At 37.9% G+C, this 16116-nt stretch overlaps 1 protein-coding gene across 3 annotated transcripts in view; it reads right to left on the minus strand.

Annotated features, from left to right (window-relative positions):
- The window catches only part of cadps2 (Ca++-dependent secretion activator 2), a 177274-nt gene that overhangs the window by 47842 nt on the left and 113316 nt on the right, over window positions 1–16116 (minus strand). For all 3 annotated transcript variants that reach the window (XM_055025422.1, XM_055025423.1, XM_055025421.1), the window contains exons 15-18: window positions 15623–15686; window positions 12906–13029; window positions 12278–12378; window positions 896–1052 (exon numbers count right to left, since the gene is read on the minus strand). In XM_055025422.1, the coding sequence (XP_054881397.1) occupies window positions 896–1052; window positions 12278–12378; window positions 12906–13029; window positions 15623–15686 (446 nt within the window). The remainder of the gene's footprint in view (window positions 1–895; window positions 1053–12277; window positions 12379–12905; window positions 13030–15622; window positions 15687–16116) is intronic.

Here is a 16116-nt window from a genome sequence, read left to right on the forward strand (position 1 = left end):
TGTGGTCTCATCGAGGTTGCCATTTGCTTGTGGTATACCTAGGTACTTGTAACTGTCCTCTATGTCTGCTATTGTTCCTTGTGGGAGTGAGACTCCTTCTGTGTGGATCACCTTCCCCCTCTTTGTGATCAGCCGACCACACTTCTCTAGTCCGAATGACATCCCAATGTCAGTGCTGTAGATCCTGGTGGTGTGGATCAGTGAGTCGATGTCTCGCTCACTCTTGGCATACAGCTTGATGTCATCCATGTAGAGGAGGTGACTGATGTTGGCCCCATTTTTGAGTCGGTATATATATATATATATATATATATATATATATATATATATATATATATATATATATATATATGTTTATATTTGTACAAAACATTTTATTATAGCACATCAATATTAATATCTGTTTATATCTTGTACAACTGTTTATAAATATTTATATCCTGTATAGCACTTCTGGATAGATGCAAACTACATTTCGTTGCTTTGTACATGTGACAGTGCAATGACAATAAAGTTGAATTCTATTCTATTCTATTCTAAATGACAGCCAGACATGATTAATAAACTGTCCATGCTTAATAGTCCTTCCCATTTAGATATAAAGTCAACTTAAATAAAAATGAGTCAATGGAACAAAGCAGGTGAACAAAAACTTTTGGCAACAAACTGTCAGTCATACATTGTTGATTGTCTCTGAACAAGTTGAAGCTCAACCATATGTGTGGCAATTAAAAAGCGTCTGGCATTATTCAGGCTGGACTTCTGTTTTTGGAAATTGAGACAAATAATTTGCCTTTTCCCTCACCAGTTTTTTTCTCTCTTGTCCACTGAAGCAGCAGCTTGGTTCAGACATATGTCCGTGTATAGAGAGGTTTGAAAACAACTCAAGACTCACAGTCTGCTTGAAGGAAGTTGTTCAGAAGTTGGAATAGTGGGAAGCTGTTCCAGGAGTCGGTGGGTTGGGCCTGTAGAGCAGAATCCATGTCTGCTCTGTAGAGAGACAGGAAGCTCTCAGCATGCTCGGCCAACAGTTCTGGCCACCACGAGAAAGCCTAACATTGATGGAAAAATGGAAACAAGGGCATCAGATGCTATGGAAGATTACAGTGTATAGTATATACAGTGCATATATCTCATTTAGAATATGAGAATATGAAACAAACATGAACATGACATGATAAAATTCTAAAATGTCATCATAACTGTAATTACAGAGTTTAGTTAATCCTCAAGGCAGAGCTGGAGGAGCGGTCCATAAGTAACGCTGCATTTTATTTCCTATGACTCAACTTCGATTTAAATTCACCTTTGAATGGCTGCAACATTATTTTGGTTACGCTAACCACGTGTTTCCACCTATTTTGCAATTCTGCATTACAGGCTCTATTTGCAAGCTGCTGGCGTTTAGATGGAGGTTTTGAAAATGAACAGTTTTGAGGATTGAAGAATCACCATGTTAGTTTAGTGCAGTTTGTTGACAGAAGTACAAACTGAAAAGGTGCATTTAAAAGGCTGAGTGATTCATCCTTCAAGGCCACGAGTACAAGGGACTGCTGCCTTGTCAACTCTCCGCCTTACATCTCTGCTTCTTTTTCTTTCTCCATCAAACAGAAAAACTGACCTCAGGACATCAGCATACGGCTGAATGGTAGTTGCACTTTTCTCTCAGGTGTCCTTTAGCTCTCAAAAGCAGAGGTCATCTGAGCAGACTGGTCAACTGGAGAACCACATCACCCTTGATGCTCTTTAGAAAAAGCGAATCAACAAGTAGTTTTGCAAAAACATCTGCAAATGGTTTCCACCCTGTTTTGGGCTTGAAAGCAGCTGACAGTCACAGCAAGCAAATATGTCTCATATCTACCTCTGTTCATTTAGACTTCAGCTGCTTTTAAAATAACATCTCACTTTTACAGATTTTCATCATCAAGATCTTTTTAGGACTCAAGCAACATAAAATAGAAGCAGTTTTTCTATTACCTCTATGACATTTTTCAAGGAAAAAATACCTTTTAATGCAAATTTAAGGGATGTTCCCTACAAAATAAAATTAATCCATTGTAGGTATAAAAACTGAATGTTTCCAAACATTATAAGGCTAAAGTTCCTGCACATATATGTTTCAGCAAATACTATTACTAAGCATGTCCCCCCAGAACATCCATAGAAAGCAACCTGAGCCCTCAAATGACTAAGTCTACTCGAGTTATAGCCAACAGTGGCATCATCATAAACTCTATATGTGTGCACAGCAAAAAAAAAATGCTTTTCCTTTTCTCTGGAGCCCTTCTGGCACATCACTACCACTGAATACCAAGAACATGCCACAAGAGGTACAGATTAAGAGATACTACGACCCAGCCATCAGTCTGTCTCTTGGTGAGGTCATTTAATAATTATTCTATTTTATTTTTGGTCATACTTTTTTTGTCAGTTTTTTGATCACATTAACCCATAAGATAAACAAATTTTATGTTTATCTTTAATGATGGAAATCATTAAAGATAATCATTATTCACTTTTCCACATTTTGTTGCATTACAGCCTTGTTCAAAATGGCATAAAATCAACCTCTTTCCTCAAAATCATCCTCTTTATCTCATTATAATAAAGAGGATGAAATTAGTTTTTGCCAAATGTATCAAATAGAAAACAAAGAAACATATTTATTTGAGTACTGGCACCCTTTGCAATGAAGCTTAAAATGAAGCTGTTTCATTGATGACTCAATGATTCAGCTACAAATACACAAGCATTTGTAGATCTTCTGTGGATCATGAGCTATGATCCCATGTTTGGCCTGAACCTAAACCTGCTTTAAACTTTTCCACAACTTCCTTCATGTTTGTTTCCTTGGTCTGCATGATGCTACATGAATGATTGGGTTGTTTTATTTTTATTTTTTACAAGTGCCTCCAGGTGACATATGTTGTGAATTAATGCTATACAAATAAATTGAAAATAATTAAATGCTGTGATTTTTTTCAATAATGTTCAATAATGTTCTCAGTCAAATTCACAGAGTTTGGTCCTGTGAATGGTCCCAGTCAAATTAATGGATTCTATTTAATAATTAAGTGACTTTGGAGGATCAGTGTTCAACCTTTGGAAAGATACATGGAGTCTATAAATGGCAGCTGGCCATAAACATTATTAGTGTGCAGCCTGAGGTTTGGCCAAAGAAGAGCAATATAGCGTTTTTAATTTGATACAAACAGTTAGTTTTTCAGATACAGACTTCACGATCACTCAGCACACAGTTGAGGCATGAAAGGGGAAAAGTTATCAAAGGATTTCTCGTATATCAAAGCATGTGGGCATGGTTAAGCGTCAAACTTTGAATATTCGCCATGAAATATCAAGGTTCAACAACTTCTGCATGCAAGGTCACAGCTGTGTCAGACTTCCTATGTCTCTCTACAGACCAGTCTTGATCACATTGTCATGTTCAATTGATGCCATCACCTTAGCCCCGCCCACTTCCAACAGGAGGTCACCTGTTTCTTCTGCTGTATGTCTTACTTTTACTGTGTTATTTATATGAGTTTAATCTTGTGCAACCTGAGATAAAATGATGATTAACTCTGTCAATGCTGGCTGAACCGTGTGTGGGTGGCAAAATGGCAAACTGCAGTCCCTCGCCATGTGCATACAATCGTCTTTAAATCATACATAGATCATCGGACTGGCGCCAAATTGGACCTTTGTTCACCTCTATTGAGCCCGACAGCATTGAAATGTAATTTCACTTCGCTGCGGCCCCTAGGTTAATCCGTCCGATACATTTCCTCGCTACATCCACCGATCTGCACTAAATTTTTTTGTCCGTCGTCGGGGAGTACCGCTGAACGCATCGATGCACATCGCCTGGTGGACAGGCGTGGAAACTGCGAGAAAGCTTCTGCGGTGGTGGGCAGGCGGTGGTGCTAGAACCCCCGCGGTCACCAATATGCCAGAGCGGTGCTTGGCTGTGGGGGCCTCACAACACCACTAGCGGCTTTCATTGAAGTTATGTCTCCCTTTGTATTTTTCCTCCTTCCAGTCATTCTTGGACTAAGGGATTTGAGTTTTTAAAAATGCGATGGTGCCCATTGTTTGGTCTGCGAGAGCATATGGAGGCCCGGGAAGTTCAGGGCAGGCTGCTGCAGGCAGGTTTTAAATTGTTTTGTATCATTTATATTTAATTTTCATTTATTATATCCTTACTGATTTGCTATGCTTGTCCTGGTTGTGGAACACCGGACCAGCTCTACACCCTCAGCAGGGTCCTGAAGGGTGCATGGGAGTTCGCCCAACCTGTCCACATGTGTTTTGTGGACTTGGAGAAGGCGTTCGACCATTTCCCTCGGGGAGCTCTGTGGGGGGTTCTCCGGGAGTATGGGGTACCCTGCCCTTTGATACGGGCTGTCAGGTCCCTGTATGACCGGTGTCAGAGTCTGGTCCGCATTGCCGGCAATAAGTCGGGCTCGTTTCCGGTGGGAGTTGGGAGTTTCACTTCAGGGTTGCCCTTTGTCACCAATTCTGTTCATTACTTTTATGGACAAAATTTCTAGGCGCAGCCTCGAGGGGGTCCATTTTGGTGGCCTTAGGATCACATCTCTGCTTTTTGCTGATGATGTAGTTCTGTTGGCTTCATCAGGACGTGATATGCAGCTCTCGCTGGAGCGGTTCGCAGCCAAGTGTGAAGCGGCTGGGACAAGGATCAGTTCCTCCAAATCCGATGCCATGGTCTTGAGCTAGAAAAGGGTAGAGTCCCTTCTCCAGGTCGGGGGAGTATCTCCTGCCTCAAGTGGAGGAGTTCAAATATCTTGGGATATTGTTCACAAATGAGGGAAGAAGGGAGCGGTAGATTGACAGGCGGATTGGCGCAGCGTCTGCCATGAAGCGGGCGCTGTACCGGTCAGTCGTGTTGAAGAGAAAGCTGAGTGAAAATGCGAAGCTCTCGATTTACCGGTCGATCTATGTTCCTACCCTCATCTACGGTCATGAGCTTTGGGTCAAGACCAAAAGAACAAAATTGTGGATACAAGCAGCCGAAATGGGTTTTCTCCATGGGGTGGGTGGGCTCTCCCTTAAAGAAGCTCAGTCATCCTGGAGGGACTCAGAGTAGAGCCGCTGCTCCTCCACATCGAGAGGAGCCAGTTGCGGTGGCTAGGGCATCTAGTCAGGATGCTTCCTGGATGCCTCCCTGGTGAGGTATTCCGGGCAAGTCCCACCGGGAGGAGGCCCTGGGGAAGACCCAGGACACGCTGGAGGGACTGTGTCTCTCGGCTGGCCTTATAACCTCTTGGGGTTCCCCCAGAAGAGCTGGAAGAAGTGGCTGGGGAGAGGAAAGTCTGGGCCTCCCTTCTGAAGCTGCTACCCCCACGACCCGACCCCGGATAACCGGAAGAAAATTAATGACTGACTGACTGACTGGATGGATGGATGGATGGATGGATGGATGGATGGATGGATGGATGGATGGATGGATGGATGGATGGATGGATGGATGGATGGATGGATGGATGGATGGGGATGGATGGATGGATGGATGGATGGATGGATGGATGGATGGATGGATGGATGGATGGATGGATGGATGGATGGATGGATGGATGGATGGAGGGAGGGATGGAGGGATGGATGGATGGATGGATGGATGGATAAGTCATGCAGTTTCTAGATGCCCCAAACCTTTAAAAGAATGAGTTTTCCTAGAAGTTGGAAGAAATTAACTGGAGAGTGTCTGTCTTATTGTCTTAACATAGTATCAGCCATGTTAAGGCTGATGCTATGTTTGGTTGTTGACCTATGATTTTTTCAGCACTATTTGATAAAACACATGTTTATATGGTGTATAACGGTGCAATATTTAACATACAATCCTATAACATTAATGAAAATGAACAGTGCTCAATTTGAATTATTGTAATTATATTGGGTTAAGATAACCAGCTAAGTGAATCATGTACATATATATTATTTATCTATTAATTCCATTTATTAAGAAGGAAGTGTTTAAGGTAGGGTTGCTCCGATCGAGGTTTGCTGTTTGCCAACTCCAATCACACATGAAGATCGATCACTGCCGGTCACTAGATCATCTAGATTGGCTTTTAATTTTTCACTTCAGACACAAGTTATACTAATTGATCTGGCAAAATGGAAAAAATTAAAACTAAATAATAACTAAATAATGTCTAACTTAGACATAAAACATGATCAATATTTGTAGGTACAATACAGCAACTACTCAGTCAAAAGGATGACTAAAAACCTGCAATCAGTAAAACAATATTTAACAGAAAGGTTATTGTTACCCTAAATTATACATAAGTTCTATAAATATCACAACATTGCCTGTATCAAATAATGCCGAGAAAAAAATTAAGCATTCATTCAAAGTCAAATGCAGGTTGCATCAAAATAAACAATCTTGAGTTACTGAATTAAAATTCCCTGAGAGCACAGCTAGCTAATTAATGTTGTTTCTGATCGGTTGCTTCTGACTGAGCTGAGTAATTCTGCAGCACACAGGGAGGAGGAAGAGGAACTTGATTTTTTTTCCCCCAGAGATTATCTGTTTTATGTTAGGACATAGCAAAAGTTTTAATACATATGTAAAATCTTTTTTTTGTTTGAGTTGATGCATTTTGACATGCTTTCTTCCCGAGGTAATTTTCCGTCGCAGCATGCAAACTTTCCCGTTCACACTCAGAATGTTAATGTTCCTCACAACATCGCTTAGGATTTGTTGCTGTGCGGTTACGCAGTGTGAAGGAAAGAGGAGATCAACGATAGATGCAGGCTGCAAAGTAAGATACTGGAGATTGTGATAGACAACAAGAAACAGTGATCAGCGATCACAGGTCATACACTTTTTCTCGACTGATTATGATCGGTGCCCAATTGATCAGCACACCTCTGATTTATGGTATTAATAATGACTCGATATTGACAAATATTAAGAGAAAATGGACTTAATGTTGGCCCTGCTTGTACAGGCCAGGTCCCCATTTGATGTTGAGTTGCTGGATCTGCATCTATGTGGTAGGAGGCATTGCAGGCTGTCCCTACTCTGTTCAACATTTAAACCTGCTAAAGAGTGATTAAGTCTTTGATTCTTTGGATTCCTGGGCAGAACTTGAATATCACTTGTGCAGGGTATATGGACATTTCTGAAAGAATTTGATCATCAACTTACTGGAAATGTTTGTGGTTAATGTAAAATTTAACTAGTTTTTTGATGAAAAAGGTTTTTGTTCCATAAATTTATTTACATTGTAGGAGCTACATATACGTTGTTTAGAACTTAATACAAAATGTTATTTTGTGTTTATGTGAGTTTAACTTTTTAGTCTATTATTTGAAAAAAAGATAAGCATCTGTAATTGTATTGTGCTTAAGCTTGTTACGTGGGGCCTTTTCATTAGACCTCTTTATTTTTTTAAATGTGTCACGTACGAAGGAGTTCTAAGGGGCTAGACTAGTGAGAGCTTGCCACACCTACATACATGGATTATAAATAATCTGTAATATAAATAATTTTATGCATGATTCTTCTGTCTGTGGTGTGTTAAATATAACCCGTTTCATCCCCGAATTTTTGTTATAAATAGCCCATTACTTTAAATACTTTTCGCCTCATTGTAGTGGCATTGCAGATCATACATGCTACACAAGACAAACTGTTTTTTATGGTCTAGCTTTGAGCATTTTATTTTATCTTACTGATCTAAAATGAAACACGCAGTGACAGCATACTAAATAAAACTTCTGATGTGGCTAGTTCAAGTTATTTTATTTAAGAATACCAATGATAAGCAAGGACAGAATAAAGAAAACACACTGCACATTTTAGATTTAAACTTTTTTTTTCCACATCCTTCCATATAGGAAAAAAGACAGGGCCCCTCCTGATATTTTTGGAAGGCACTGTACCTGTGTACTGTGCTTATTTTAGGACTGTTTTTGAGAGTACCCTGAAATCTATGTAGAAGTATTTATTTGATATAAGTATTCAAATCTACACTTACCAGGGCTATTGTCCTAGATTTTTCAAAGCTCAACATATATAAGTATATTTTTGTTTACTGAAACAATAAAACATGTTTTAGAAAGTCATTGTTACTGCTTAGCTAGTGCTCCAGTGCTGTTCTAGTTTTGTATCTCCCTCTTCAAGATAACAGCATATTATTAACATAGTCTACCGGACCACACCTCAATTTAAAAGTCTTAAATACATAAAGGGACATCTCACAATGAAGTGCTACAATGCAAGAAAGCAGCACCTAAATTGACTAAATCACTGATAAGTTCATGAAGGAACAGCAAGAGAAGTTAGTAATGCAGTGAGAATGTTCTTGAAATTCACATTAACCATGTAAACAATTATGATGTCTAAATTTAAGCTGTGACAGCTTTGAGGCAGATCTTGGACAAAAAGTCTGTAATTTGTAATTAACGTCACTTCTGAAGATAAGAAGAAAGAGCTGGGGTTGCTATGGCAGCGGTGGAGTACAGTCTGTTATTAATAGTGCAGAAACAGATGCCTGAGCGCCGTGCTGCCACTTAGGGCTGATAGAACCACCACATCCTAACACCTATGATTGATCAGTTCTACACTTTGGCTTCCATATCAAGGTGCATATGGGCCGTAGGCGTTGTTTTCATGATGAGTCTGCTCCAGACGCTAATGCAGAGCCGCCACTTGTTGTGTCATCTGCCACTTTCACGTAAGTACTGCCAAGTTAAATGAAGACTGGTAGCGTTTTGAAAAGCAATCAAAAATGTAAATGAAATGATCAAGTGAGTTGTGGCACTTTTGTTGCTGCTGCTCGAAATAGTACAAAAATGACGAGAGTGATTCTGATGATAGCAGAGGTAAAAAAAAAATATTTTCAGAGCTGAACCATATTTGCTAAAAAGCTAACATAGTCAGGAGTTACACAACTTCTCAAACAGCAGGTCAGATATTTAAAGTACAAGAATTCTGACATTAAACATTCATCATACTTGATAAGGCTGAAATCCTATACAAAAGAGGTCTGAGGCAGGAGGCGGCTATGATGCCCAAATGAGTAAATGTGCCAAAATTCACCTGAAGGTGAAATACTGGCTGACCAGAAGTCACTTTAACAGATAGCTAGCCACAGAAACAAAGCTTGACCCCCTGAAACACACCACAGGTTTCAGTGCATCATGTAACCTGTGGTGGTATTTATTTTATAAATATATAAAATAAAAGTTAAACTAATATCAAACTAGAAAAAACAATAAAAGCTGAAAGAATGATCTGATGTGGGTGCACTCACATCAGATATCTATAAAATGATTACATTTAGTAGGTGGTGGGACATCTAGAACTAATAATAATAATAATAATAATAATAATAATAATAATAATAATAATAATACATTTTATTTGTAGTTGCCTTTCTCAATACTTAAGATATTATTACATAATAATAATTTTATTATGTAACAAAATACAAAAATTTAAATATAAAGTGAAATGAAGTACGAAATCAGATTTAAAAAGACAATTGCAATCAAAGAGCATAGATTACTTGAAACAGATGAGTTTTGAGTTTGAATTTGAAGTGTGACAAAGAGTCAATATTATGGAGATCAGGTGGAGTGAGTTCCAGAGTTTGGGAGTACAGCAGCTGAATGCTCTGCTCTCCCTAGTGACAAGACAGTCACAGGGAATAATGAGATGAATATAAGAAGAGGGTACAGGCAGGTTTAAACAATAAGAGGGGATGAGGTTGTGAACCACTTTGAAAGAAAGAATAAGTATAGTAAAAGTATAGCAGTCACTGAAAAGGTGTGATGTGATGAACTGAAGGGGTGTGATGATACGAGTGGCTGAATTTTGAACTGCCTGTGATTGATGGAGAGTTTTCTGTGGCAGGCCAAAGAGAAGAGAATTACAGTAATCTAAACGGTACGTGATTTGATTGTGGACCAGAACAGCAGTGGAGTGAGGAGTGAAAGAAGGACGGAGACAATTCACTAACAATTAATATTTTGGAGATGAAAGTAGGCTGACTGAATGATATAATTGATATGGGAGGCAAAGGAGAGAGTGCTATCGAGAATGACTCTTAACCTGACGGGAGGGAAAAATGGAGAAGTTATCAACTAGAAATGAGAAGTTATTATGTTTACTTAATATTGATTTAGTGCCAATTCAGAGACATTCAGTTTTATTGCAATTTAGTTTGAGAAAGTTAAGGGTGAAACAGATACCTGAAAAGTATGATTAAAAACATTTCAGAGGTGTATTTACAATACCAATAGTGGATAATAATCGTTCAAGGAGGATGTTTTGCATCCTCCTTGAACGAGGAGGATCTAACTGCGACCTTTGTATGAAAGGTCGCAGTTAGATCAAGCAGAAGGAGTATGGATAATAAACCAAAGTCAGCGAGAATTATGTTCCAATTATTATGAATCAAAGGAAGTTCTAAAAATGAACTTTTAGCCTTGGTTTGAAGAAACTCAGATTTCTGGAAGTTTGTTCCAGATTTATGGTACATAAAATCAGAATGCTGTTTCACCAATTCTCATAGTAACTGATCCATTTAGGTAGTTTTGTCAACTTCTGATCACTTGGAGAAATGTACTCTGATTTCAAAACTGGCAGATGTAGCACTTGTAATTCCAGTCTCAATTCAGGGAGACAGTGTGACAGGGTATACAATATGCAACTCAGATCCATGTGGACCAGGAGGAAGATGTGAGAGCGTGTGGTCAGGCCCAAGTGAGTGAATCATTCATTATCTAAGTGTGATCATTTCATTTCATTGTTTATGTAGTTATTGTGGCCATCCAGTAGACTTTTGGAAATAAGGTTTGAGCACTTGTGGTGCATATGAATAAACCCAGTATGTGGGGTGTCTCAATTACCTAAGTTGTGAATACTGCAAGCACCTCAGACAGATCACACTGAAGAAGAATCTTCAGACTATGGTCCAATCATTTTAATTTCCCCAGGCAGGATGTAGAATCTTTTAAAGATCAATACCACTAATGACCACACTCCAACTCCAAGTATCATGATGTTCAGACAGCAAGCAAATATGACCCAAATCTGTTATTTTGACCATGTATAGCTTTTTCATGGTAGTTTCAATGGCCTAATTTTGATCTTTTCACCCCCCAAAAATATGTATTACTACATACATACAGTATGTGGTAATCTATTGGATATGTATCTAGTAGTTTTCAATATTACATACAGAACCATGTTGTTGCATCTTATTTAAGTTTCACGTCATTTAAGTGAGATGTGTAATTCTGCAAATCACAAGTCAATGGCTGTGGCTAGCAGCATCAACAATTAAATTTATTTTTTTTAGCTTTCTTAATCTTGTTATGATCTTGTGACAATTTTGCCTATTCCCATTGTTCAATAATTTTAAAATTGATCATTATAACTTCCATAAACAGTGATCTGTGTGCTCTAAACAGTGATCTGTGTGCTCTGTCCTTCTTTTGAGTATGTGGGCCATTCAGAAAGCAGTCATATTTAAATAAATAGTATAAGCAACCACACAAAAAATTGGGGTTTATCAAAAAACACATCAAGACCTGCTGTGTCAAATCTTTGAGACAACCTATGTGTCTGCTGACCTTTGCTCTTTGCTTTAGCTAATCATTTGATGTCATCAAGTGACATACTTTTGATCTGCTCCTGATGGCACCATTACTGGTTAAGTTACTGGTGCAAATTTTTAAGTGCAGATAACCTTATTTGATAGAATATCTGTAGAATAAACACATGCAAAATGCATGTTAGATTATATTAAACGTTATACAGTATAATCAAACTCCAACATTAAGAGGTGAATAAGCAATACACTAATCATGATGTCAGATCAGCATCTTGATGTGGCACACCTATGAGGTGGGATGGATTATCTCAGCAAAGCAGAAGTGCTCACTATCAAACATTTAAACAGATTTGTGGACAACATTTGAAAGAAATGGTAATATTGTTTATCTGGAATTAATTTTAGATCTTTGAGTCCATCTCATGAAAAATGGGAGCAAAAACAAAAGTGTTGCATTTATATTTTTGTTGAGTGTATGTGTCTTCCCACAGAACAAGAAGGGTGCTACTGACCTTCTCCCATGTAAAGACTATTTTTAAAAAAGAAATCCCAGAAGAATAACCTCTGTATTGCTGTATTGTCAAACATCTCTCCAATGCCAATTATACCAACCCTTCAGGTGGTATAATTCCCTGCCTCTTTGAATGGACAGCAGATAAAGTACATAAAGTAAATACCTCAGAGTGATGTTCTTCATTCTGCTGTAGGACTTCAATGCACAGCTCTCCCAATCTCAACATATCATCCAGTCTTTTCTCCAGTATGTCTTCTGGATCCACTAACAAAGTTCAAACAAAGCAAGAATTAATCAGATTGTAAAGTTATCATTAAACTCGTTCATCTTTCATATGCTCCAGTGTGAAATCTAAGCTTCGACTTGGATGAAATACAAATACATGTACGTACACTGTACACTAAGTCTCATTTCCACAATGGTCCACAATTTTTTGCTTTTTTACAAGACAAACTAGGACCAGTATGATTTTTACCCGTGTTTAAAATATCATAGTACTATAATCTATGAATTTAGAGTTAACAAAGTAAATTCCCATTTTGTAAAGACAATTCCAGAAGAAACAGTCTGCCAAAATGCAAGAACACAGATAGTTTGCTCATGTTTACACATGTGAACAACAGAAAAGAAAGTTTTCTGATGTCTTTGAAAGTCTTGAAGAGAAAACTCTTCAAGCTGTTACTGGTTACTAGATCTAATAAGATCTTAAACTCAATAAATAGAAACAGTTGATGACAAAAGAGACTATCCCAGTGTCACTAAACACCAGTCCCAGCTTTGACAATTCCCACCATTGATCTGAGCATACTCCATCAGTTGACTGTAGTTGATTTGGGATGCCTTTTCCAAACATTTCTGAACCCGTTTCTTTGTTTCCTCTGAAGAAACAGGTGTGGTGATGTCTTTCATCAGTACCTGAAAATACATAGTTATCCAGTTTTATGAAATTATACTAAAAATTATCACTAAGTATCTTAGTGACTTCACTAATAGGCAAGTCTCCAACCTGCCTGCTCTTTGCAAAAACATCATCATCATTGACTGCTTGTGTAACAATTTGTATCAAAACCTGGCCATTCCTACAGGCATTTGTTTTGCCGTTCATAAAGAAAAATTGGGTTAATTGAGAGTATATGAGTTGAGGCTGAGCTTATCCAATACAGCATCAGTCCTAATATTGACTTTATTCATGAATTAGACATCCATTTATCCAAACACAATCCTACTTTATTGTTGCAGGTCATTTTTTAAATTGTTTTACTTTGGGGTGGAAGCTTACACACTTAATAAAACGTTTCATGAACTCTAAACAAAATAGATTAATTCATTCATTCTCATTAGATTTTTTAAACTATCCGTGGTTTAAACATAGTGTTGCTACCTTATTTAACAACTCAATTTAATGTAAAAAGACATTCCTGGGCTCCCGACCCCGTTAGGGAGAAGAGCTATGTGACAGACTTTAAATGTGCTTTGCCTCAACGTGTGAGGCAGATAGTTAATTCAAACACAGAGAAGCAGCATTCAGTTTTTATGCACCTCTAATCAGGAACAAGCTTCCAGAAAGGGGAAGGGAAAAAACATTTTCTGTTTTGTTACTGGTGCACCTTTGTTAAGCTGTACCAGAAACAAAAACAACCACAGCCTTAAGAGGACTGGCAATAATTCTAGAATTCTGAAGTAGCTATTCTTTATAAAACACTCTAATTCCTTGTTTATTTGCTGCTTCTGTACAGTTATTTACCCACTAACCCTTTAAGACAGAGCTACTTCTGCCATTAACCTTTTACTTGATTTTAACATAGAAAGTACTTGTAGATCTGTGTTTCTGCATTTTACTGTGCATGCTTTAATTTCTCAAACTATCAGTCAGTTGTGGCAGACACTGGTTCACATTGTTGTACTGGTTCTACTGGACATTTCTTCATATTAAAGAGGAGTTTGTCTTCGCCACTTTCGCTACAAGCATGCTAAGAAGGGGTGACCTCTACTCTAAACGCTCGGTTTAGAATAGTGTAATTCCATTTTCTAAATCAGCTACTACCCCACAAAAACTACATAAATATAACTACACTATATCCCCTCTTTGTTTTAGATGTGGCATGAAATTAAGGGACATGTTACATGGGAGTGCTCTAAACTGCAGGGCTTTTGGAAGGGAGTTTACAAAACTCCATTCCATCCATGGCCCCACGACTTCAACAGACCTTGAGACTTGTTTATTGGGTAACTTTAGGATCTCTAATCTAAAGACAAATTATGAAGAAAAACCTAGAGAAGTCTTTTTGGCAATTGCTGAGAAATGTACTGTAACAAAATGGAAATCAGGTGGCCCCCTTCTAATTAAAATAAGGCTCTGTGAGATCAATAGCTGTCTGACCCTAGGAAAAATAGACTGATGGATGCAGAATAGAAGTAAGACTTTTTATAAAATATGGCAACCATTTTTAAGGTATATGCAAAACCTACCTGCACATTGGATTGACTTATTGTCCTCTAATCGTTCTATGAGCAATACTGATACCATCTGTCTCTCATCCCAGCTCGGATTTATATATAGTATTATTTAATCCCTGTTGATTACCCTCTCCCCCCACGCTACCCTCCTTCATCCTGTCTTGTTTACCTATTGAGTTATATTATTGTAAATGTATTTTACTTTAGGTATGTCTGATTATTTTAATGTTGCTGGATTCTGAACAGATTTTTTCCTGTCAGTTAATAATTGTGATGTTATTAAAAAATCTAAAACAAATTATTCTAAATAAAACCCTAAACTTTCTAACCAGTTTGAATAATAAAGTAAAGTTGACTGCATGGTTACTCCAATTGTTTTAGAATGGATGTGACTTGGAATATAATCACATGATTGGACTGAATTGTGTTTTTTTGTAAAGTGTCTAGAGACAGCATGCGTTGTGAGTTGTGGGTATATTCCGGTAATTAATATAACTGAATTTAGAAAATTACTGACAGCAGTAATTTTCTGCCACCAGGGATTATGCTTTTTGGTTTTTTTAGTCTTAGAATAAATGTAATCATAGGAGAGGATGAATTTTTCTAAATTTTTCAGCAAGGGCTTAAACAACTGCATTAAGATACATAATTTATCTAAAGGTTTTTACATGTCTCCACCACTGGTGCCATCAATTTTTTTCAGTCAGCAGTAAAGAGGCAGCTCTGCTATGACTGAAAGCAAGTTCCAGGAGGTTTTCACAAACAAAAGATCGTACAAGATAGTTTTTCAGCAGAATGAAAAACTATTGTGTACTAAGTGCATATATTTTCCCTGTTCAGAATCAAATTTCTCTAGATAAAATGAGAAATAAGAAATTTTTTAAATATTTTTCAAACAGATACTCCATTACATGCCCTAATATATTTTTAGGTGCAACTGGGTAGAAGCTCCTTTATCTGAGTGTTATGATTTAAAGCTTACTTTGAATCTATGTAGTGATCCTGAGAAAAGAAACATTAAACGGCAAAAGTACTTCGGAGTTTCCCTTACTCTTTCCAGAAGCGAAAGTGTTGCTTTCAAGGCCCCATCTGGTCGTCCAAAGGGAAAGCAGTATCTGCAGATTAAAAATGGAGGTGGGCATCACATTAAGAACCAATCTCAAGGACAACTACGCAGAAAGGACGAGACAAAGAAAGATTGCAAAATTGGAGAAGCACAGTGCATATTAGGGAGCATAAACAGATGGCTGCCTTCTTTTGTCTAATTACTTTGATGAAAGAAGCTTTTCTCACCTCCGTCTCCATCTGAACACAGATTTGGCAGTTCATGGAGGTTTCACATTGCTAATTGACAAGTGAACAGTACTTAATAAACAAAGGGAAGTGGTCACACAGGTCAGCCATTTATGAGACAAAAAAAAAACCAACAGGCAGATGTTCTGTTCTGAGGAACAGAAGTGATCCGACTAAGCAAATAAAAGAAAAAAAGAAGAAAAAAAAACAACTTGCCATGAACTTCATAACATTCATTAAGTCAGGAGTTCA

The sequence above is a fragment of the Poeciliopsis prolifica genome, unplaced genomic scaffold (assembly GCF_027474105.1).
Source record: "Poeciliopsis prolifica strain line A6 unplaced genomic scaffold, Auburn_PproV2 SCAFFOLD147, whole genome shotgun sequence".
In the NCBI taxonomy this organism is placed as follows: Eukaryota; Metazoa; Chordata; class Actinopteri; order Cyprinodontiformes; family Poeciliidae; genus Poeciliopsis; species Poeciliopsis prolifica.